Source organism: Malaya genurostris, chromosome 3 (genome assembly GCF_030247185.1).
Source record: "Malaya genurostris strain Urasoe2022 chromosome 3, Malgen_1.1, whole genome shotgun sequence".
Lineage (NCBI taxonomy): Eukaryota > Metazoa > Arthropoda > Insecta > Diptera > Culicidae > Malaya > Malaya genurostris.
In genome coordinates, this window is record NC_080572.1 from 191,432,327 (window position 1) to 191,458,947 (window position 26,621).

Here is a 26,621-nt window from a genome sequence, read left to right on the forward strand (position 1 = left end):
TGTAGTTCTAGAACTAAAATCCAATTGAGTTCTGAGTCTGTTCTATGTTCTAAATTTAATTCTTGAACTCAGTTCCAGTTATTAATTTCAGAATTCTTCAAATCGGTTCTTTTGTCGTGAATACGACTTACTTTACTATGGGGTGCCTTTTCAAAATTTACCCTCTGAGAGAGTGATAAGTTTTTGATCGTGAATATCTATTGTTGTATTATCAACATAATTCTTGCGACATGTCATCGGAAATATGATCACAATTTTATGATAAAATTTTCAGTTTTGTGACATAGTCTCAAATAATTCAAAATTAAACTTTTCTGAAATGTTTGGTATAAACGAGTATCGAAGAGGATAATTCATAAGGCGCGTTTGCCTTTCTCGTATTTTTAAAGCTCATAGCTCAGTGATCTGTGAAAGGATTTATATAATCTAACTACCAATAGAATCGAAATTTTTCAATTTAAACGTGTATAGCAAAAGCATTGAAGTATTTCAATAGTACACTATTGAAAAACTTGTCTCATTTGATCCATGTCAACACCAGCCAATCAGAACGCGTTCTAAGGAAGAGAACAAAATATCTGCTGCTGTACAACAAATCGTCCGGGAAAAATGTTCCGAGAAGTGGTGAATATCGCAGTGAGTTCCTCAATTTGGTCCTTGTGAATGCTAGAAACGAATCCCTACAACATATTGATAGTTTCTTTCAATAAATTATGCAAATCCGAAATGAAATAATCGACATTAAAATTCTATATGCGGCTATTTTTATAGCCGTTAGGACCGCCCATTAGTGAAAAAGCTACAAACGAAATCACATAAAAGGAAATCTCTTAACAAAAATTCAATCAGTTTGGATTCTATCGCCACTGCGAGCAGATGTGTTTTGTGTCGTCTGCACAATTAGTTTCGCTTTCGACAAGAGCGATTACGTCACAGCTGCCAGTCATTAGCATTGGTGAAAAAACAACGGTGGAGAGCATTGCACAAAATCAGCCGTTCTAATGGCTCTAAAAGTTTTCTAAAGAACTATTAGGATTTGTTGTTCGCAAATCGTAGGGAAATATCCTCAGTTTACTGCAAATCTAGAACAGTTTGGTTAGATTTGTGCACATTTCGCTGTGTGAAACTCACAGTAAACGAGATCAAGTGAAGCCTTCTTTGTTTTTGCGAAAAATGTTCCAGAGTTTAATGTCGTAGAGAATTACGCAATTTGACCTTTCTGAATGCTAGAAACGAGTCCCTTCAGCATATTGATAGTTTCTTTCAATAAATTATGCAAATCCGAAATGAAATAATCAACATTAAAATTCTGAATGCGGATATTTTTATAGCCGTTAGGACCGCCCATTAGTGAAAAAGCTACAAACGAAATCAGGTAGAAACAAGCCTCTCAATAAAAAGTGAAGCCTTCTTTGTTTTTGCGGAAAATGTGCAAAGGGGAATGCTTGCATAATTCATACAATTGATCAACTAATTGATATTCGGAAGTGTTAAGGAACATGTCAGTTGTTTTCGTATTCACGACATCCAGTTATGTCTCTGACATTACCCACCCGCCTGTTTAACTCCTGCATGTTTTGGGACACTGTACCTTCCTTCCGAAAGTGCCGCTTGACAATTGCCCAATACCTTTCAATTGACCGAAGATCCGGGCAGTTCGGTGGGTTGATGTTCTTTTCTACGAATTGAACATTATTTTTGACAATCACTGTAGAACGGAGGAACCTTATGCTCTATGTACAGTGACAGCATTCTCTTCTTCAAACATTCTTCCTCGTACACCTTGGCGTTAATTGTGCCCTTCGTGAAGAAAATCGACGACCGCAAACCACAGGTACAAATTGCTTGCCAGACCAACACCTTCTGCCCAAACTTTTCCATCGCCACCGTGGTGTCAGCGTCGTCCAGGTCCTGGTACACCGATTTCGTATAATATTGTGGTCCGGGCAGCGCTCGAGAGTCTTCCTTGGCGTAGGTTTCGTCGTCGATCAAAATGCATCCGTCTTTATTCTGTAGAATCCGGTTATACAGTTTTCGCGCTCTTGTTTTGAGCTTTTTTGACATCTTCTGTTTCTTGTACGTTTTCAGGGAGTTCCGAACTTTGATCCGTTGAATCATCCCGATGCTGGTGTTGAACTGCTTGACCAAATCCCGCGTCGACGCCGATGGGTACTCAACCATTTTCAAGTTCCGGCCGGGCTGGCTGAGACCCGTTTCCCTACCGAATCGGGTCAAATCCTTCATGGAAAGGGTTTTAACGAACTTCTCGATAATATTTTTGACACTGGTGTGGTGCACTTTCACCCGTTTTGCAATTTCGTTGTACGTGACACCACTTTCTGAGCACCAAGTGTGCCGAATTTTCGTTCGCCTTTCCGGATCAATTCGACTCATCATTGAAACGATCAACCGTACCGAAACCAATCGATTGCGCAGCTGTTATTGGCATGTAATCAAACATGTCACCGCAAAACACGCTGCAAAAAATTAAGTCATTTCAGAGTAATAACTGTTTGAATGTTGCGAACTACTTATCAATATACTCCTTAGCCCTACTTTTGAGAAGCACCTTTGAAAAAATTCCTTGGAAATTTTCAAAACCAGTTTGTTCGATTGATTTGACGTCTTCTAATTTTTTATATGTTGTAGCTGACAATTGACCCATATTAAAAATCGACAAGTTGAGAAAAAGATTAATACAAATTTCGGTAATAATTCGCTACTGTAATGATTGATCCGTAATACTATTGAATTACATAAATGGATTACATTATACACTTTTCATCTGAACGGAAATATTGTATTTTTTGTCATTCGTTTATATAAAACGCAACAAAATGGGACTCACATGCGAGTACTTTTGTAGACGAACGAAAAGATGGGGCATTCCGGACCCATCTTATCGTGCTATGCTTCTCTCACACGTGGCATAAATTTCATGTTGGATTTTCCATTCTTGTGAAACTTTCAATCGTTCGTTTATAATTAAGTTTGTGATATCATGTCAGATCTTGATGCAATTAAATTGTATGGTGAGGACTCTTCCACGGAAGACAGCTCAAACAGTGACTTTGTAGGTTTCAATGCTCTCAACACTCGAGAGAAATATTCTGAAATCTCTCGTTCAGTACAGTACGTTCGAGATAATTCTAATTTGAAATATTCGCATATACCTGCATATGATTTTGGTCAAAGTTACGACAAAAGAGCAGAAAGTTATTGCTTCGGAGAATGAAATTGTGAGTATAAATGGGAGAAATACGTTTGATTCTGAAGGAAGCTATTTTAGCGAGGAACTGAAATCGAAACGCAAAATCTCCAAGACGAATTATCGTAATGATTATATACAAAGATCGATTCAAAGATAGTTTATTTTACATTATCTAATTTTTTGCATTCACTGTCAGCACTAAATGTTGGTACAGTTGCCAGAATAAAAATTTGAGCAACTTTTAGTTATTGAAACGTGACTTTTAATGCATGGAATGATATGCGAGTACTTTTCATATGGGACAGACCCGACTTGATATTTTTTCAACTTTTGCTGAGCTAATCCCAAATTATTTTTGCAATTTCTGAAAGTAACGTAAAAATTGACATTATCCGTTTTAAATGAAAGGGTCTCATGGACGAACTAACGTTGAGTTTCACAGCTAGAGGCGTAAGTTTGCGGGGATGGTGATTGCAAGTTTATCTGCCAAAATGCAAGGGAAATCAAATTTCCACTTGTAAAATCATTTATAACTTATTTTCGTCATTTGTTAGAGCGAAAAGTTAATTTTTGGTGTGGAAAAACTCATGTTCCACCTTTGTATTTTTACAGCATCCAAGATTCTGTTTTAAACAATGAATATTTTCAGTTCCGATTTTAACAGAAAGTGTTATGTTGATCATTTTCAAATGATTTTATTCGTCGCGTGAGTTATGAAATATATCTTAAAGATACGCATATATGCGATATTATTATGAGGAATACCTTTTATTTACCGCCTTTTGATTTATTCCTCTAGTGTTCAAAATAACCTCAACCGAACCGAATCGTCTTACTAAGATTCATATAATGAAACTTGAATGGTTAGGGGCTGGGGTCCACTAGGAGATTGATAGTACCTATTAGCTCTCTCCGGACAGTACCAGCCTAGATGCCGTGTGGAATCCGTCGGAAAAAAATGAACCAAGAATAGATCCACTGGGTTCCTGCTTCCACGTCATAACAGGCGACAATTACAGGAGTTTCTTTTTCCTTTTCAACGTTTCACTTCTGATTACTCTATTTTACTAAATTATCTCTTCATTCAACCTATTAATTTCCGTCTAGCTGAACAAGTTGAACGTTTCAACAATATCCTATATTGAAGTCCCGGGAAGTCTTGATTCACAGCTCTTATTCGAGGAAAGTGAAGAAAAATTTGCAATACTATCGCGTAAAGAATAAAAACTTCCCTATTTATTATAAATGAAACTACGTGGTACAAAATAAACGAGCGAATAGGATTTAGACAAAAAAGTTGATTCATTGCATTGAAATATTCTAAACAGTTATTATAAAATCATTTCAAATCACCAAACGAAGGTCAACAGATTTCACACGCGTCTTGATTCTTTATTATTTTAATTATTTATTAAAATTATTAATTGGTTATATTGGTTGATCTGGACAGCCGACTACCGAGAAAAATATTAATTTGCTGTTCAAAATATTAATATCAAGTGTTTTTGCCTTTCTCTATAGAAAGGTATTAGAATTGCTGGAAAAACCGACTTTCGAACGGAGCCTCGGAGACCCATAGTGTTATATACCATTCGACTCAGTTCGACGAGATCGGAAAATGTCTGTGTGTGTGTGTGTGTGTGTGTGTGTGTGTGTGTGTGTGTGTGTATGTGTGTGTGTGTGTATGTGTGTGTGTATGTGTGTGCACTTTTCGAAGATATTTGAACGCGCTCAATTTTCTCAGAGATGGCTCAACCGATTTTAACAAACTTGGGCTCGTTTGAAAGCTACTATCGGGGCATTGATCAAGTTCGAAGATAAAATGGCTGTGACTTTTGGTTCCGGAGATATGATTGTATAAGTGACGTAACCGACAAAAAGCGTTGTATTTGAACGCGCTCAATTTTCTCAGAGATGGCTGAACCGATTTGAACAAACTTGGACTCGTTTGAAAGCTACTGGCGGGCCATTGATCAAGTTCGAAGATCAAATGGCTGTGACTTTTGGTCCCGGAGATATGATTGTATAAGTGACGTAACCGACAAAAAGCGTTGTATTTGAACGCGCTCAATTTTCTCAGAGATGGCTGATCCGATTTTAACAAACTTGGGCTCGTTTGAAAGCTACTGTCGGGCCGTTGATCAAGTTCGAAGATCAAATGGTTGTGACTTTTGGTTCCAGATATATAATTGTATAAGTGACGTAACCGACAAAACACGTTGATTTTTACCGCTCTTATATATATATATATGGGTGCCAAAATTTTGGGATCACCTCTATTTTCGTTAAGTTCTAGTGCTCAAAAGTTCAAGCACCTCGAAAAAAGCCTTCATGCAAAATTTGACCTAAATCGGACATGCTTAAGGGGTGCTGCCCGGTGGTAAAGGTTTGACAATTTTCGATCTTGAAAAAGCACCATAGGGGGGAGTACATGAAATTTCCAAAATCGAAAATTTTTTTTGATGCCAAAACTCTTAAAACTGCATGAAACATCGAAATTTAGTGTCATCTCAAAAAAATTTTTTTTTGAAAAAATCAACTTTTTGGGACTTAGAAAAATTTTCATATTTTTTCTAAGTCCCAAAGTCGATTTTTTCAAAAAATTTTTTTTTTCGAGATGACACTAAATCTCGACGTTTCATGCAATTCTAAGCCTTTTGGCATCAAAAATTTTTTTTCGATTTCGAAAATTTCATGTACTCCCCCCTATGGTGATTTTTCAAGATATATGAAAATTTCACTAAGTGGACTAAGAAGGCTTTTTGCCTTTCTCTATAGAAAGGTATTAGAATTGCTGGAAAAACCGACTTTCGAACGGAGCCTCGGAGACCCATAGTGTTATATACCATTCGACTCAGTTCGTCGAGATCGGAAAATGTCTGTGTGTGTGTGTGTGTGTGTGTGTATGTGTGTGTGTGTATGTGTGTGTGTGTGTATGTGTGTGCACTTTTCGAAGATATTTGAACGCGCTCAATTTTCTCAGAGATGGCTGAACCGATTTGAACAAACTTGGGCTCGTTTGAAAGCTACTGTCGGGCCATTGATCAAGTTCGAAGATCAAATGGCTGTGATTTTTGGTTCAGGAGATATGATTCTATAAGTGACGTAACCGACAAAAAGCGTTGTATTTGAACGCGCTCAATTTTCTCAGAGATGGCTGAACCGATTTGAACAAACTTGGGCTCGTTTGAAAGCTACTGTCGGGCCATTGATCAAGTTCGAAGATCAAATGGCTGTGATTTTTGGTTCCGGAGATATGATTCTATAAGTGACGTAACCGACAAAAAGCGTTGTATTTGAACGCGCTCAATTTTCTCAGAGATGGCTGATCCGATTTCAACAAACTTGGGCTCGTTTGAAAGCTACTGTCGTGCCATTGATCAAGTTCGAAGATCAAATGGTTGTGACTTTTGGTTCCAGAAATATGATTGTATAAGTGACGTAACCGACAAAACACGTTGATTTTTACCGCTCTTGTATATATAAGGGTGCCAAAATTTTGGGATCAACTCTATTTTCGTAAAGTTCTAGTGCTCAAAAGTTTAAGCACCTCGAAAAAAGCCTTCATGCAAAATTTGACCTAAATCGGACATGCTTAAGGGGTGCTGCCCGGTGGTAAAGGTTTGACAATTATCGATCTTGAAAAAGCACCATAGGGGGGAGTACATGAAATTTCCAAAATAAAAAATTTTTTTTGATGCCAAAACTCTTAAAACTGCATAAAACATCGAAATTTAGTGTTATCCCGAAAAAATTTTTTTTTGAAAAAATCAACTTTCTGGGACTTAGAAAAATTTTCATATTTTTTCTAAGTCCCAAAAAGTCGACTTTTTCAAAAAAATTTTTTTTCGAGATGACACTAAATCTCGACGTTTCATGCAATTCTAAGCCTTTTGGCATCAAAAATTTTTTTTCGATTTCGAAAATTTCATGTACTCCCTCCTATGGTGATTTTTCAAGATATATGAAAATTCCACTAAGTGGACTAAGAAGGGTTTTGCCTTTCTCTATAGAAAGGTATTAGAATTGCTGGAAAAACCGACTTTCGAACGGAGCCTCGGAGACCCATAGTGTTATATACCATTCGACTCAGTTCGTCGAGATCGGAAAATGTCTGTGTGTGTGTGTGTGTGTGTGTATGTGTGTGTGTGTGTATGTGTGTGTGTGTGTATGTGTGTGCACTTTTCGAAGATATTTGAACGCGCTCAATTTTCTCAGAGATGGCTGAACCGATTTGAACAAACTTGGGCTCGTTTGAAAGCTACTGTCGGGCCATTGATCAAGTTCGAAGATCAAATGGCTGTGATTTTTGGTTCAGGAGATATGATTCTATAAGTGACGTAACCGACAAAAAGCGTTGTATTTGAACGCGCTCAATTTTCTCAGAGATGGCTGAACCGATTTGAACAAACTTGGACTCGTTTGAAAGCTACTGGCGGGCCATTGATCAAGTTCGAAGATCAAATGGCTGTGACTTTTGGTTCCGGAGATATGATTGTATAAGTGACGTAACCGACAAAAATCGTGCTATTTGAACGCGCTCAATTTTCTCAGAGATGGCTGAACCGATTTTAACAAACTTGGGCTCGTTTGAAAGCTACTGTCGGACCATTGATCAAGTTCGAAGATCAAATGGCTGTGACTTTTGGTTCCGGAGATATGATTGTATAAGTGACGTAACCGACAAAAAGCGTTGTATTTGAACGCGCTCAATTTTCTCAGAGATGGCTGATCCGATTTTAACAAACTTGGACTCGTTTGAAAGCTACTGGCGAGCCATTGATCAAGTTCGAAGATCAAATGGCTGTGACTTTTGGTTCCAGAAATATGATTGTATAAGTGACGTAACCGACAAAACACGTTGATTTTTACCGCTCTTGTATATATAAGGGTGCCAAAATTTTGGGATCAACTCTATTTTCGTAAAGTTCTAGTGCTCAAAAGTTCAAGCACCTCGAAAAAAGCCTTCATGCAAAATTTGACCTAAATTGGACATGCTTAAGGGGTGCTGCCCGGTGGTAAAGGTTTGACAATTATCGATCTTGAAAAAGCACCATAGGGGGGAGTACATGAAATTTCCAAAATAAAAAATTTTTTTTGATGCCAAAACTCTTAAAACTGCATAAAACATCGAAATTTAGTGTTATCCCGAAAAAATTTTTTTTTGAAAAAATCAACTTTCTGGGACTTAGAAAAATTTTCATATTTTTTCTAAGTCCCAAAAAGTCGACTTTTTCAAAAAAATTTTTTTTCGAGATGACACTAAATCTCGACGTTTCATGCAATTCTAAGCCTTTTGGCATCAAAAATTTTTTTTCGATTTCGAAAATTTCATGTACTCCCCCCTATGGTGATTTTTCAAGATATATGAAAATTTCACTAAGTGGACTAAGAAGGCTTTTTTTATTTTAGATTAGCATCACTGTTCTCATACAAATAGGCAACGCAAATGTCAAGCACTAGTTTGGAAAAATGATGCTGACTGTGTGACATAAACACTGAAGCATGCTTTTGTGAACTACTCGAATCAATCTGAATCAATTGGTGTCAAAATTAGTATCCAAAATTATTTAATAAAAGTATGAAACATATTTTCATGAGACTGTAATGAAAGAAGAGAAAGGCATTATCACACCACTAGGTGGATTAAGAAGGGTTTTTTTTACTATGTATTCAATATACCGATATGTTATCTCTGTTATTAACTTTGTAATATGAACGGGTTTGCGCAATGGTTGGTTTTTATCATTCATTTTATAATCCTGAAAGACAATCAATAACATGGAAGAAGAAATCATTCCTAATAAAACTTTTCTCAGAAGTGAAACATTGAAAATATCTGATAACTGAAAGGAAAAAGAAACTCCTGCAATTGTCGCCTTTTACGACATGGAAGCAGGAACCCAGTGGATCTATTCTTGGTTAATTTTTTTCCGCCGGATTCCACGCGGCATCTAGGCTGGTACAGTAAGGAGGGACCTAATAGGTACTATTAATCTCCTAGTGGACCCCAGCCCCTTAAAAAAAGTTGTATCATTATTAAGTATTTAAAATAAATTTGTAACTGTGACCAAGAGAAGGTTATTGTGTTATATTTCTTAACGTTTACTGTATTGCTATTTCAGTCGCACATGCCTAGGACGTTCTAAATGTCCATTTCTAAAGCACAAAACAGCTCCCTTGTTTCGATTCATGGAGAACGAATAACATCTACTAAATTTGTAGGTCATATTAGTTGATGGCCATACAAACTTACTCTGTCTATACAGGTTTCGGTATCAGGTCCCGGAAGTAGCAATCTAAAATTCCAAAACGAAACTCACATCGATTTCTCAAAGATGACTTGAGATTTGGGAACAGATAATAGTTCAAAGAGGCCAAATCAGGTGAACAAGGTGGATGAGCAACTTTCTGGAATCCTAAACCGTTGATTTTAACCATAGTAGCGATGCTCATGTACTTCATGTAATGCCCTTTCACAGCGATTTCGGTCTTGATTCGCTCCATAAATGCACGCTAATACTAGCATTTTCTCTGTTTTGAGTTAGTCCTCCAAAAGTATACTATGACAATCCCAGAAAACCAGCAGCATTATCTTTCCGACCCATGGGGCCTCCTTTCCAGACACTCGTGCTGCTTCGAAGCACGACTTTAGTCCATTGTCATCATTTTGATCTCTAGCGTATTATAATGAATTAAGCCAAACATGTACTCGAAGGGCACTTGCGTTAATCTTTTTAGTCCTAAATAACTATGTATGGGATTCAGCGGCAGGATAACTTTCTCATATGCAGAATCTTGCCCATCTATGGTAATTTGGCGCACTTTCTCTTTCCGGTCATCCAGTACAATTTAGTGTCTTTGTATTATTGTCGTTAATTGTGCCCTGGATTTAACCCCCATTTAATTTAGTTTTGACACTGTTCGCTTCGTATCAAACATTTTTTGCCTTTCTCATATAGAAAGGTAATGCAATCATTGTGAAAACCGACTTTTGAACCGAGGCTTGGAGGGCCGAGTGTCATATACCATTCGACTCAGTTCGTCGAGTACGCTAAATGTCTGTGTGTGTATGTGCGTATGTGTGTATGTAACGTTTTTTGCACTAACCTTTCTCGGAGATGGCTGAACCGATTTCCACAAACTTAGATTCAAATGAAAGGTCTTGTGGTCTCATACAAATTTCCCAAATATTATTTCGATCCGACTTCCGGTTCCGGAGTTATGGGGTAAAATGTGCAAAAAAATGAAATATGTTTTCTTACTTTTCTCATATATGGCGCGACCGATTTTTACAAACTTAGGTTCAAATGAAAGGTCCCATACAGAACTCCTGAATTTCATCCGGATTCAACTTCCGGATCCGGAAATATAGGGTAAACTGTATTAAAAATGTTTTACCATCACGGAAAGGGGTGAAAAACCGTAAAAAGTTTTCTAAATCGACCTCAAATCTTCTCCAATTAATAGATTTTATCAGTAGACGGTCAAACAAACTGATTTCGATTATTTTTTAAGGCATCGAAGATAATTATTTTGAAGAGTACCACAGTATTATATATGATAGTATGATTGATATGAGAAAGGCATCATTACACCATTAGGTGGATTAAAACAGGTTTTTTTTGTTTCTGTTTCTGATTTCGGAAAGGGAAAGGGGCCTCAACAATTTTACATGTCGAAATATGCAAGTAAGGTCAGAAAAGATCGAATATTAACTGAAACTTTCTCCTATTCCTTCGTTTCTTCCTGTGACTACCAGCGATCGAAATATCATTTCACAACGGTAGTGACACGAAACAGTAGAAGAAAGGTCAATTCGTCAGTCCCACGACAAAAGGGCCTAACTGCAAATGAGAGCCTCTCTTTGTTTACTTTCTCTTCTGATTATTACGGAGCTATTACTGAAAATTCTTGAAATTTTCCAATATAAATCGAAAGCTTGTAGTTTTAACTTGGAAGTTTTGCGAAGAGTAATACCGTTTTCGTTTTTGAACCTAGACGCGGGCTACTCTGACTCCGAGTAAAACGAACACGTTTTACGCGCCCTAAACAACAACTCATGAAAAAAAGATAAAATAAACAAACTCGGCTGGATGCGTGGTGCGACCCGAGAAAATTTTCAGAGCGAAACTACGCGATTGGAGTCCGCTCTAGAGCGACCTCAGGTTGCTAAAACAAACATATCAAACGTTGTTTGGGCGACTCTGGGTCAGCTTTCGGGCTGCTCTGATCAATAAACGAAAACGGTATAAGTCTTCAAATATAAAATCAATTCGTCAAATCGCGAAAGGAAAAGTAAACAAAGAGAAACTGTAATTTGCAGTTAGGTCCTTTTGTCGTGGGACTGTCGAATTAACGACACCAGTGCACTGCCCATACTCCCATATGGGTTTTGAGTTAGCCCGACGGATGAAATCTATTTTTATGTTACTTTCAGAAATTACAAGAATCATTTCGGGTTAATTCAGCAAAATTTGAAAAAAAAAATCAAGTCGGGTCTGCCCCATATGGAAAGTGTTCGCATATCTGTCCCACGCATTAAAAAACATATTTTAGTAACTAAAAAATGTACAGGTTGAATTAATTTTCTTGCTGGTCACTGTACCACTTTTTAAAGCTGGCTGTGCATGAAAAATTTAGATAATGTAAGATAAACTATCTTTGAATCGATCTTTGGATATAGCCGGTACGATAATTCTTCTTGTATATCGTGCGTTTCGATCTCAGTTCCTCGCCATAATAGCTTCTTTCAGAATCAAACATATTGCTCCCATTTATACTCATAATTTCATCCTCCGAAGCAACAACTTTAGGAAAAAATTCTGCTCTTTTGCCATAACTTGGACCAAAATCGAGAACGAGAGATTTAAGAATATTTCTCACGGGTGTTGGTTGCATTGAAACCTACAAAGTCACCGTTTGAGCTGTCTTCCGTGGAAGAGTCTCCACCATACAATTTAATTGCATCAAGACCTGACATGATATCACCGACTTAATTATAAACGAACGATTGAAAGTTTCACAAGAATGGAAAATCCAACATGAAATTTTGCCACGTGCGAGAGAACCGGAATGCGAGTATCTTTTCGTTAGTGAACAAAAGTACTCGCATGTGAGTCCCATATCGTTGCGTAACAGATTTTATATAAACGAATGACCAAAAATTCAATATTCTATTCCAGATGAAAAATTATGTAATCCATGTATGTGGTTCAATAGTTTCACGGAGCAATCATCACAGTAGCGAATTATTACCGAAATTTGTATTAATCTTTTTCTCACCTTGTCGATTTTTAATATGGGACTGATGTGCAAGTATGGGCAGTGTAGGTCAATACGAAAGAAAGAGACAAAACGTGCAAAACTATAGCAATATAAAACCAAAAGCAAGCGCAAAACAAACTTTCAAACAAAGAAGCGGCAACTCTACAGAACAAACGTAAATAAAACATACAGTTTGCTAATCGTTCGGGAGAGCCCGTGCTAACGGAGTCAGACTCACTGGTCGTCCGCGAATTGGTGGAAGAGGTATTGGAGGACGCAGTCATCGAGTCATCGTTTACCGAATGTCCATCGGCGTTCGTGTTATTGTTTCGAGAGACAGGAACAGCACTCGAAGAGGCACTTTCTAGTGTGTGGTAAAATAAAAATTAGTCAAATCATGGTTAACAGCGTTCGTCCGTGAGCAGGCATTTTGTCCAGTTCAAACCTGAAGGTCCCATCGTCTGAATGATGTTCTGCACTCGTCTAACGGTCGAAGGGTCGTACAAGGGTATATAGACACGGGTGATAGCATCGTCGGGAAGATAGGCTAGAGATGGTCTGGCAAACTGACCTTGCTGTTGCTGTGTTTGACTTTGTGGAGTGACATTTCCGGTTCCAGTAGTGGTGCCGCCACTTCCGGTTGTTGTTGTTGTTGTTGCTGCTATAGTTGTGGCTGCACCAGCCCCCGAAGGTGGTCCAGTTGCTACCGGTGGTCTGATTTGTGATCCGATTGGGTTCAGAGGATGCATTACTGTTGAGCCAATTGCTACCGGGACGCCCATTCCAGGAACTGACAGGTTGATGATTTGCGCATTAATATTATTATTGCCCATCTCGGGGTTGTTATTGTTGTTAGATGCCCGCAGCAAGTTTGCTAGATTGATGTTGTTCTGTGAAGTAAAAAAACTTAGACAATATTTTCTGTGCAAATGTGAGTCCGTAGCCTACCGGAACGGCAGCAATTCCCGAACTTACGAATGCAGACTGCTCGACGAGAATCGGTCGACAGCACAGGTGACGAGGTGATGATGTTTGCAAATCCAACATCAAATCGCTGATTGCATGCTGGGCATGAGACATGTAATGTAATGCTTCCGAAATGCGATCAAACACACGCTGGGCGTTTTCGCGAGCGGTTGAATCCTGGAATTGTATTAAATATTAGCATGCGTACAACGATTACTGCATAAACACATGCTTACTCCTTCCTCATATGTAGGATCATTCTGCAAAATTTCGTAGTATTGCTGCATAAACGGTTCCATTCTACGTTGCACACCGCGCATTTGTTGAACAACCTCCGCCAGCGTCTGTGTGCTGGTAGTTTGATTACGTGAGGGATCTGGACGAGCCTGTCTTCGGGAATCTGCACTGGATTCCGATGTGCTCGAAGATGTCGAAGAACTTCCCGATGAAGCACCAGAGCTTTCCTGGGCTGGGGTAGCAGTAGCACTGGTGTTAGGAGGTGTGATGATTGCTGAATCAGGAATTGTACCAAACACTTGCACCGAAGGATTCAGAGTATCCTGCTGTTGAACAGTTACGTTCGATATTCCGTTCTGACGAAATGCGGCCGAAACCGCACCCTGGAAAGCTTGGACGAAGTTTTGCATTTGATTATGTGGTATGTCGACGTCTCCGACTGTACTGATGCCTACTTCGAACACCGTTGATTCCATCGTTTGTTGGGACAGAATATCCATCGCAGTGTTATTCAGACCCCGCTCTGGGGTTTCCAAGTAACTCACAATGTTATCAGCGCACTGAAGCATATGACGTGCGACGGTGATGCGATTCATACACAGAGTGGATGATGGGCTCACGGTTGGAATTTGTGGAGGAGTCTAGAAAAACGGAAAATTATTTTATTTCATTTTGCTCTTCATAGAATGCCGCTAACACCTACAGTTGCATTGACATTTAGCGGAATCGAAGTCATCGAGCCAAAGTACATGGTGTTGAAATCATCCAAACCTCGAAAAATTTGCGGTCTAGCAGCATTGTCGCTACTGCGCGAACGTCTGGCCGAGGATCTTGTTCCTTCGTCGTTGGTGCTGCCACCGGTGGAGCTGTTACCCCGTGCCGATGGAGGAGCTCTCTGGACAAGATGGACAACTTTTCCGTTGACATCATATTCCTTGAGAGCTTTTTCGTCACTTAACACTCGACCACAATAGATCAAACGTTGCATATCCACTGGAACCTGTATCTTCTCAGCTATAAATTCCTTGAACTGCCGTACTGTAATCTGGAAAACGACGAACAGTGTTATATAAAGGTGCTGGACAAAAATTCTCAGATCTCTAATGCTAAACATACATGCACATTGTGACTAGTTTCGAAAACAATAGTTTGTCATTGTTCGCACCTGTTCAACTCAATCGTAGGCAGCAACCTATTTAAAATTGCTCCCAAATTGGACTGAGTTTAGTCAGGACTAACACCGTACAGCAAATGATTGTGGGGAAAGGCATCTAATAGTGCTACACGTTGTAAACAATTAACAAATTGTAAAATTGTATAACCAAGACTAAACGTAAAACAAATGAAATTGTGTTAAGATGCTGTTTTTGTTATTAATTCTAACTCATAGATGAGAAATTAAACCGATTTTTTTTGTTGCTAGTTGCATAAAACTGCTCGTTCGAATATCTTTACGAAGAAAAAAAGATTTAATATTTGGTTAACACCAACGACATTTTTTCTAGAATAAAAGTCATCAACACGTACATGTTATGTTTGTTTGCATGCCACTTCGCTCCGATACTTACATCATCTTCCACACTGAAGTCGTGATTTTGGGAATCGAGCGTCTTCACCTTCAAGTTTATCATTTCGGTAAGCTAAAATTAAACGCAACATTCACATATTTTTGCAATGCATTATTTGGTAGGGAAAAGAAATCGCAAAATAATTTGACGCACAAACGGCCATCTTTTTTCTATCTCCGTCTAGTTTTCTAACCTAACACCTACACTTCGTTTTTTACAATAGGTACGATGCAACCAATTAAAATTACCTCTCAATGCCTTCACTTGATAACAGAACAATTTTATTCCGCTTCTGAAATGGCTTAAATTTTATCAGCGAATCAAATTTTCTTCCTTGTATTTAATCAGCACCACTATCGATCACCCTCGACAACCATATTCCAGAAGCAATGCGAAAAAATAGTAACTCACAGTAATTTGTACCAGAAATTCTGTTCGATAATTTCTGGGTTAAAACTCGAAGTTCTTATCCAAACTCTATGTAAACATGTGATCCAGGAAACGAGACGATGTATTGTCAACGTTTTCGGTGCAAATTAAACCACAAAATTACAGTAAATGAAATTTTGCAACTAGCAAACTATCTTCCTCTGGTACACTTGATTACTTCGACTTCTCACATCCGTCATCATTAATTTTGTTCCTACCGTTCCTGCGACTCTGAATTTCTGAGCTGTCATCAGTGAATGTCATCATCGAAGTTTTTCTACACGCCACCGCTATAATACACAATATCTTGTTTTTATTTTACCTGCTCAGGCCATAACACTTTTAACCCATTACATAAATCAAATAAACATAGATTTCCCAGCGTAATAGTAATGTAGTTGAGCAACCCGTGACATCAAAAGCACCGTCTGGTGGAGAATGGGTGCGTAAATGCTCCTAAAATGCATGCAAAAAGTTGCCTGCGCATTTAACACAACCACAGTAGCTAATGGAAAAAAGTACACCCGTTTGTCACTAGAGGTGCTGTTAGTGTCACCGTACAGTGAGAAATCTATGTTTATTTGATTTATGCCCATTATAACCCAGGGGTTCCCAAATTTGAACCAAATGAGCAAATATCATCAATACCATCTTATTTAGTATTGAAGATGTTGGGAAATGCCAAATCGCTATTAAAAATCTTTTCCAAATGAAATTATCCTATGTATGATATGTCATACGCTGGTACAATACAGTAGCAACAAAATTATAAGAGATATGTCTATATTTTAAGAGTTGTATTTATATATACGATTCAATGTCTTTTGAATAGTATCGGTAGAAGTACTATCGGAGATGGAGGCACAATATAAATGAAAATATTCAGTACATTTCGTTAAAAAATATACCTTCGTTTCGGGTTTTAGCGGATTTTTATTAATAATATTATTTGTATATATTGTACTGTATGTTAAGCTGCAATAAACAACTTCATTTGTCGATGCCTTTCATTCAGCCTACCTGGACTCGATTCCCAACCCCGCACACAAGATCAGAAGGTTTTTCTGGCCCAAAGTGGTGAATGACTTCAAGGTTAAAACCTGTCTAATCTAGGACATATTTTATAAAAAAATAACTTCATGTTTCCATTACTTCAGTTTTAAAATTGAATGAATTACCTTATTGTACTCGTATGATATTTGAGATATTTGTACGATTTGTTGGGAGTATCGTAAGCTCATTTGGTAGTGTTAATGAATAATAAGTTTTGGAGGTATTCATACTTACTGTCCTAAGTTAGAGTTTTACTCCATATTCACGTGTTCGTCAAATCTTAAAGGGTCCCTATTCTTAGCACTATTTTTTGCAGTCATGTTTTTGAATATTCCACACTTCGAAGATATAACAAAATGGATTTGATATGCTGATGGCAAGAGATTTTCGAAATACTTCAACTAATCATAAAATTCTGATGCTCGAGTTTATCGGTTAACGATATATTTTGGAAAAAAATACTGCCGTATTATCCCTCCGTATGATATATCATACGTTCAAATGTTAACAACAATTTTCTATTGTTTAACATATATTTTTGGAATTTCACTTCTGGTTTGTCAAAAGATGGAACCATTACCTATGGTTTGAAACATAAGATTCACGCAAATATGTTACTTGCTTTTCTTTGGTCATTTGTGTGAACTTTGCTAGGTTATAATACAAGTAAAACGTTGACACTTGAGAACAATTTTAATATACAAAGAAATCAGAAGTGTAAACTATCAACTAGTGCTCTAGTAAAGCTGTTAGGCACTAAACTTCTTATGTAAACATGTATTAAAATATGGGAAGTTTTACGTATGATATACGCTAGGACTTAAGGGGTTAAAGGAATTGCTATGTAACATATGCAGAGTTTCTCGTATTATACGTATTTATTAAAGTAATGCACGCATGTAAAAATACAATTCGATCAGTGTAATAAACTATTCCAAGTATAATCCAAGTCATATTCTTGGACGTTTGACGTGTCTCTGATACATCATATTGACAAAATATCCAACTATCACATTTCCCGAACAAATTATTGACAACATACTTTTTTGCGAGCATGGCGCCCTCAGGTGAGTCCGCATCGAATCTTGTAATACAAAGCGTAGAAAAATGAAAAAATGTTCAAAATCACAAACCAGTTAGTATATTATTCAATCCGATTAATGTTACTTTCAAGCTAGAATAGGGTTGTTTCAAACCATTTCAACCACAGACTAACAGACATGACAGTATGAGTATTTTCGTGATGCACTAGTTCCACCTATATTGTACTGCGCGAACTATTTACTATCGATACACCCCTTGTGTTATGTAAAAGCTTTTTTACTAGTTGGTTCCCTCTCGTTTGTCAACACCGATCAGCTGCTTGCAGGGATGCCTGATTTCATTATAATATTTTGAAATGAATCGTCACAATAAATTATTGGATTACGTTGATAATATATTCAACTCCTACGATTACGTTGATAATATATTCAACTTAATTCAACGAAATTAAGTCACCCTAACAGACAGGACACTCAAATTAGATTCTTTAATCATTTCGAATATTCCTTTAGTTGGGACAGTACTCTCATATGGAACGATGGCGCCACGTTACCCTATCAAAAACATCCTGTCTGTCATCTAGACTGTATTTATTTTTTTCATTTACCAACAGAGTTGCCATTCATACAGAATTACCTGTAATGTCTTGATTTGTATACGTCCATGCGAATTTCATGCAGGATACAGATTCAATACATATTGCCAAAACTATATACAAAATTGTGCCTACTTTTTTTTGTTTCAATTATAAAGGTTTTAACCTTAGGGTTATTCGCCTCTTCGGGCCAGAAAAACTTTCTGACCCTATGTGCGGGGTTGGGAATCGAACCCCGGTGGGCTGCGTGGAAGGCATCGACTTACCCATCACGCTATATCCGTCCCCTAATTGTGCCTACTTCTCATCCTTCAACGCAATACAAAATCGAACCCGTTTTGTTACAATATTTACTTACTTCTGGTCTGCCGCCACTTAATTTCGGGTGAAAATTATCAACACAATCAAAAATAGTCTAGATGAACAACGTTGAAAAAAATAAATAACCTTCCAACATCACTAAAAAAGGTTAATATATTATTAACGTAATTCAATAATTTAATGTGATGATTCATTTTCAAATATTATGATGAAATCAGGCATCCCTGCAAGCAGCTGATCGGTGTTGACGAACGAGGGGGAACCAACTAGTAAAAAAAACTTTTACATAACACAAGGGGTGTACCGATAGTAAATAGTTCGCGCAGTACAATATAGGTGGAACTAGTGCATCACGAAAAATTATTATTATAAGAATTTACTCATACTGTCATGTCTGTTAGTCTGTGATTAAGTGGTGGCAGACCAAAAGCAAGTAAATATTGTAACAAAACGGGTTCGATTTTGTAACGATTGCATAATATTCTTATCCTAATTTAATTCTAACATAGTCACAACGTTTTGAATTTATTAAAACATATTCTTTTATAGCTTAAATATCATCTTAGGTAACTCGTCATTAATTATGAAATCTACTCGGAAATATTATTTGAACCAAACGATTACCTTCTATAAATTATAAAATAAGCTGTTATTTTCAGACATTTTGTTGATAATTTCATAAACTGTTTCGAGTTTGTTTGTATCATTACATAATTTTTATTCTAATTTAGCTATTGGTTGAACTCATGGACGCAGCTGGGATCAGAACTAAGTCTTAAAAGGGGCCTTTATTAAATTGAAACTCCAATTTTCTTTATGAAATGATAAATAAGTTTCATGTATGAAAGGTCACGACAAGCAAGAATGTCTCGAACTGGGATATTGGATAGTCTACCTTGGGTACGCAAAGAATTTATTAGTTGAGATCTGACATCACGATACTCCACGCATGTCCAAACGACATGATCAATATCCCGATAACCTTCTCCGCAAGCACAATGATTAGTCTCGGAGAGCCCAATTCGAAGGAGATGTGCATCTAACGTGTAGTGATTGGACATGAGTCTGGACATCACACGAATGAAATCCCTACTCACATCCAGTCTCCTGAACCATGCCTTTGTCGATATTTTCGGAATAATTGAGTGCATCCACCGACCCAGATCATCTCTATCCCAAGATGCTTGCCAGCTGGCAAGTGTTCTTTGGCGAGACGAGCTATAGAATTCGTTGAAAGCAATCGGTCGCTCATAAATTTCACCCTCAATAGCACCACGTTTGGCTAAAATATCGGCTCTTTCATTGCCAGGAATGGAGCAATGAGCCGGGACCCAGACTATAGTGATTAGATAATTATTGTTCAATATGTCGTTCAGGCACTGTTTTATTTTGCCCAGGAAAAACGGTTCATTTTTGCCAGCAGCGTTTGAGCGAATGGCTTCAATTGCACTCAGACTATCTGTGAAGAGGAAATAATGGTTTGGAGATAATGTGACGATTACACTCAAACTATAATGAACTGCTGCTAGCTCTGCTATATAAACAGATGCAGGTTCTTGAAGCCTAAATGAGGCCGAAACATTATTGTTGAACATACCAAACCCTGTCGCTTCTTCAATTCGCGATCCGTCCGTATAAAACATTTTCTCAGAGTCAATATGCCTGAACTTACTTGAAAATATTTTTGGGATTTCCGTCGAGCGTAGATGATCCGGGATTCCACGCACTTCACGCTGCATGGATGTATCGAAAAATAAAGTTGAGTCAGGGGCACTTAGGATGCTGACACGGATAGGAATATATCTTGAAGGGTTGATTTCCTGTGACATATGGTTAAAATATACTGTCATAAATTTTGTTTGAGATCGAAGCTCGACTAGTCGTTCGAAATTATTAATTACCATGGGATTCAGCACCTCACATCTTATTAGCAGGCGTGATGAAAGCTCCCAAAATCGATCTTTTAATGGAAGAACTCCCGCCAGAACTTCAAGACTCATTGTATGTGTCGAATGCATGCAGCCTAAGGCAATTCGCAAACAACGGTACTGAATTCGCTCAAGTTTGATAATATGAGAGTTTGCAGCGGAACGAAAACAAACGCATCCATATTCCATCACTGAAAGTATCGTTGTTTGATACAATTTTATTAGATCTTGCGGATGAGAACCCCACCAAGATCCTGTTATTGTTCGAAGAAAATTTACTCTTTGTTGGCATTTCGTTATCAGATACCTTATGTGTCCTCCCCACGTGCATTTGGAATCGAACCACACCCCGAGGTATTTAAAAGTTAAAACCTGTTGGATCATTCTTCCCATCATATGGAGCTGAAGCTGCGCGGGATCATGCTTTCTTGAAAAGACGACTAACTCTGTTTTCTCCGCAGAGAATTCGATACCAAGATGAACAGCCCAAACGGACAAGTTATCTAAGGTATCTTGCAATGGTTTATGCAGATCATTAGCTTTAGGTCCAGTAACTGAAACCACGCCATCATCTGCCAATTGTCTTAGTGTACATGGGGTTACTAGACAGCTGTCAATGTCATTCACGTAAAAATTATAGAGGAGCGGACTGAGGCATGAGCCTTGCGGGAGACCCATGTAGCTAATTCTGAATGTTGCCAAATCGCCATGTGAAAAATACATGCACTTCTCTGACAAAAGGTTGTGCAAATAATTATTTATAACCGCTGGAAGTCCATGTTGGTGGAGCTTGTCTGAAAGAACATCAATGGAAACTGAATCAAATGCTCCTTTAATGTCTAAAAATACAGATGCCATTTGTTGCTTTTGAGCGAAGGCAATTTGGATGTCAGACGAAAGTAATGCAAGGCAATCATTCGTCCCTTTATTTCTACGGAAGCCAAACTGAGTATCTGACAACAAACCGTTCGTCTCGACCCAAGTGTCGAGACGTCGCAGAATAATTTTTTCGAACAATTTTCTGATGCAGGACAACATCGCAATGGGTCTATATGAGTTGTGATTGGAAGCTGGTTTCCCCGGCTTTTGAATGGCGATAACTTTCACTTGTCTCCAGTCAGGTGGAACAATATTTTGCTCAAGAAACTTGTTGAACAATTCCAACAAACGTCTTTTTGCGAGGTCGGGCAGATTCTTCACCAAGTTGAATTTAATTCTGTCCAACCCAGGGGCGTTATTGTTACAAGACAAGAGTGCTATAGAAAATTCCATCATTGAAAATGGGTTATTAATAAAACCATTATTTGGAGGAGATTCCCGTATAATGCTCTGCGTAGGAACAGAATCTGGGCAAACTTTCCTAGCAAAGTCAAATATCCATCGGTTCGAGTATTCATCACTCTCATTGCCCACGTTACGATTCCTCATTCGTCTGGCCGTATTCCAAAGAGTGCTCATTGAGGTTTCTCTTGACAAACCTTCGACAAAATGTCTCCAATAGCTACATTTTTTGGCTCGAAGTATGCTCTTGTACTTGGTTTCTAAAACCATAAGTTTTTCAAAATTCTGAGGAGTTCCTCCTCCCCGTTTTAGAAACGTCTTGCAAGCATTTTGTTTTGCGAGTTTAGCCTCTGAGCACTCTTTGTCCCACCAGGGTGTAGTAAATAGAACATAGGTAATCAAAAATAAAAGTGACATTTAAGAACCCTATAACAGTTGTAAGTGACACTGCAATTGATCACCCAATGTAAAACATTATAAAGCGCTGCTTCCGAAATCACAGACAGAAATCGATTTGAGGATTTTTGAGTTAAAAATAACTCTGCGTTTCCATCGATCAAAGCGCGAAACGGAAACTGGAAAAGCAGTGGGGATATGCGTTTCATCGAAAAGCGCGGAACGGAAACTGAAATAGCAGTGGGGATATGCGTTTTACTGGAATAAGAAAAAAGAAAAGCATTCATTCTGTGAACTAAATTGATAGTCGGTAGACGTGTTTGTGATTCGCTTACAAATAATTTATAACTTTATTTAAATTCGTTTACGACATGGCGCAGCTTGTGGGTAGGTATAATAATAAACGAAATTTGAACTATAAAGTGTGGTTGAATCCACTATTAGATTTGAGCGAGAGGTCTCGGATCACATGACGAAATGATATATCTGGAGGTAGAGCGAGAGGTCTCTTCTCAATCTTTCTCAACAAGAACCTATAGGCAGATAGGCAGATCTCAATTCATGATTCGAGCGAGAGGTCTCGATATTAAAAACATGATTTGATTGGTTGTTTTTTTCTCGTTGTTTTAGATAATTCCATATCGAAAAAGAAGGCAAAAAAACGAGACTTGGCTAGAGAATTAGCAGAAGAAAAAAATAGAAGTGCTTTATTGTTGAAAGAACTAAATAAAAGCCGTAAACAGAATGAAGAAATTCTGGCAGGTTTTAATATTCCTTCGGTTTCTGATTCTGTCGATAACGGTACAGTTGAGTTTGATCAAGGAAATAGATTCTCGAGCACACGACATGCAACGTCTTTGTCGGTTTTAGATGAGTCAAAATTCATGTCGTCGATGAATCAGCTTTCAATCGCATCAATTAATGTGCCGGAATGCAAGCCCATAGATGATTATGAAATACACCGTCAGACGTTCGAGTCGTGGATGGATTTACTTAATGATTCAATGAAATTAGCGGGAATAAACGATGAGTTTACCAAATTTACCGTATTCAAAGTAAAAGCCGGAACACATCTTCTTGAATTGTTTCGAAATACCAAGTCTCAAGGGGATGCTCCAGATCCGGAAACAAAACCATTTTCAAATGCTATGCACAGATTAAAAACATATTTCGGTTCTGGCTCCGATGTAATGTTAATGCGTCGAAGACTAGCTCTAATGACACAGAAGACAGATGAGTCTGACTTGGCTTTCATTACCAGAGTTGGTAGTATTGCTCGCCTCTGTGAGTTCGACAACAACAAGGAGTTCGAAGAAATAGTTGCTTCCGTAGCAGAGCACGCTAGAAATAAATATGTCAGAACAGCAGCTCTAAAAATGTTAAATAGGAAGGGGTGTTTTACAGATCTCGTTGACAAAGTACGAGAAATCGAAGCAATTAGACTGAATGAGGAGTTCGTAATGAGAAAATATGGTGAATTTGACAAACCACTTGTCGCGTCTGTTCGCGAGACGGAGAGTACAAATAGAAACAGACCGCTTCAGCCATACGGCATGCGTTGGAATAATCATCGTGGAGCATTAAATAAAAAGGATCAACATGGATACAAGCAGGCATACAGGAATCTAGGACCAATTCGATCTTCGCGCAGTGATAAATGTTGGCGATGCAATAGTGTGTACCATACAGCTACAGTTTGTAATGCCAAGGACAAAAGTTGTAACAACTGTGGGCGTATCGGACACATTCAACGAGCCTGTCGCTCGAAGGAATCAATTTCAACATTTAAACGAGCATCAGATGATCAATTGGAAGCATCGTCTACAAAAATCGCTGCAATAGAGAAAGAAGAACTTATCAACGAGAACCAAGAAAATGTGAGTGAAATCATCAATAAATAATACACTTTAAAATCTCCAAATCAGAATTGAATTATTTACTATAACTGATGCGAAATTCGTATTTTGATTTGATCTAACAAGTAAAATGAATCTGTTATTTTTTTCATCTGACGATGACAAGAAATAAAACTGATGAAATGTAAAAGTACATGTTTTACTTCAAACAATGTAAATTCAAATTGTTCACTTGAATAATGGGAAGTATTATTATACAGGTACTGGCTAACCAACGAGTGATTTTAAAACGATACTATAAAATATCTTCGAAGGTTACAGCCAAAGGTAAGGTTACGGAGAACTTCGATGGTTGTACAAACTATAAACATCGTAATGCTTCCAGCATTACTACAGGTATAAAACCTGATGCTGTTTATCCATTAGTGGGACAAGTGAGTATTCCCTATGAATAGTAACAAGTATGAGTATCAATTGTTTAATTTATACAGGTTCAGAATCCATTCAAAGAAATGGAAAATACAGTTCCAACTTTTGACGGGTTCATTAATGCTAAAGTAGCCGGAATGCACTGTAATTTTCTTATTGATTCAGGGGCACAAGTAAACACATTCACCGAAGACATGTTCCGTTGTCTTATCACCAACACGAAATATAATATTGGGGTAGTCGATGTACAATATAAAACCGATAGATCACTTAAAGCATACGCTAGTGGAGAAATCGCTGTATTAGCGACATTCTACGCACACTTGTACATATCAGACGACAGACCCATATTTCTGGAAAAGTTCTACGTTGTTCGTGAGGTACGCGCCCTGTTGGGTAGATCAACCGCAACGAGGTACAGCGTTTTATTGTTGGGTATGAATGTACCCATTCGTAATGAAGTTTCGGATTATGAACATCTGTATGCTGGAGAAATTGCATCGATTGGTATACATGAGGCTTTTCCAAAATTCAACGTTCCTCCTGTAAAAATATTTTATGATAAAACAAAGCCACCATGCAGAAACATTTTTCTTAATATTCCAATGGCAGTAAAACCTCTTGTTGAAGAACGACTACAATCTCTTGTAAGGACAAATATTATTGAACCCGTGAGAGACGGCATGGATACATCATTCTGCTCATCCATGCTAATAGTTCCCAAAGGAAAAGACGACATAAGGATGGTTATTGACCTAAGGGGTCCAAATAAATATATACATCGAACACCATTTTCTATGCCAACGTTAGAATCGATTCTTGCGGAATTAGATGGTGCTCAGTGGTTTTCGACGATTGACTTATCAAATGCCTTTTTTCATATAGAGCTGGATGAAGATTCGAGACATTTTACTAATTTTTTCACGGAATTCGGAATGTTTAGATGTGTGCGTCTTCCATTCGGTCTGTGCAACGCACCCGATTTGTTCCAAGAAACTTTACAAAGATTCTAGTATATGGAAAAACAAAAACTGAGCATGATGCAAATTTGGCAGAAGTACGTAAACGATTGATAAATCACAACGTAAAAATCAACGAAAGCAAATGCATATTTGGGAGCCAATCTGTTAAATATATTGGATTTACCTTGACTAACGAGGGATGGCAGATAGAAAACGAGAAAATCACCGCAATTAAAAATTTTAGAAGGCCTGAAAACTGTTCGGAAGTTAAAAGTTTTTTGGGTCTTATCACATTTATCGATAAGTTCATTGTTCATCGAGCCACAAAAACAGAATATCTTCGCTTACTAGCTAACTCTGATAAATTTCACTGGACGGACAATGAAGAAACAGAATTTAATTTTTTCCGTGAAAAAGCTCTCAATTCTATAAAGCGCTTGGGATACTACAGTCCAACAGATCGCATAGAGTTGTACGTCGATGCTTCACCCATTGGACTCGGAGCCGTGTTAACTCAGTTCAATGACAGTGAAGTGCCAAGAATTATAGCGTGTGCGTCGAAAGTTCTTACAGCAGCAGAGCAAAGGTATCCGCAGACACAAAAGGAGGCGCTATCAGTGGTATGGGGAGTCGAACGGTTTTCATACTACCTGTTAACACGAACATTTACAATCAGAACTGACGCAGAGGCGAATCAATACATATTCGCAAGCAACCATCGTCTTGGTAAACGAGCTGTCTCACGTGCAGAAGCTTGGGCATTAAGACTTCAACCGTACGATTTTAACATTCAGCGGGTTCCAGGAAATAAAAATGTAGCTGATGTATTGTCTCGCTTAATACCCGCAGCACAGCAAGCTCAACCGTTCAAAGAGGATGATGATTGTCATTACCTATATGCACTAGATACTGGTTGCATGGAGATTACGTGGACTGAAATCGAATCTCATTCAGAAAATGACAGCGAACTGAAACTTGTGCGACATGCTATTGATTCAAATACTTGGCCTTCAGAGTTACGCAGTTACGAAGCACAAAAAAAAAATTTGACTGCATTGGGTCCTTTAGTATTCAAAGA

The 26,621-nt window shown here is 38.0% G+C and overlaps 1 protein-coding gene across 4 annotated transcripts in view; it reads right to left on the reverse strand.

Moving 5' to 3' along the window:
* Positions 1-26,621, reverse strand: part of LOC131434629 (large proline-rich protein BAG6) — a 35,023-nt gene that overhangs the window by 7,337 nt on the left and 1,065 nt on the right. The window contains exons 2-7 of one of the 4 annotated variants that reach the window (XM_058601545.1): positions 15,250-15,321; positions 14,385-14,726; positions 13,681-14,322; positions 13,454-13,621; positions 12,924-13,368; positions 12,669-12,842 (exon numbers count right to left, since the gene is read on the reverse strand). In XM_058601545.1, coding sequence (XP_058457528.1) covers positions 12,669-12,842; positions 12,924-13,368; positions 13,454-13,621; positions 13,681-14,322; positions 14,385-14,726; positions 15,250-15,321 — 1,843 coding nt within the window. Of the gene's footprint in view, positions 1-12,668; positions 12,843-12,923; positions 13,369-13,426; positions 13,622-13,680; positions 14,323-14,384; positions 14,727-15,249; positions 15,322-26,621 lie in introns of all 4 variants that reach the window. The other 3 variants (XM_058601546.1, XM_058601544.1, XM_058601547.1) reach the window with 3 other exon arrangements.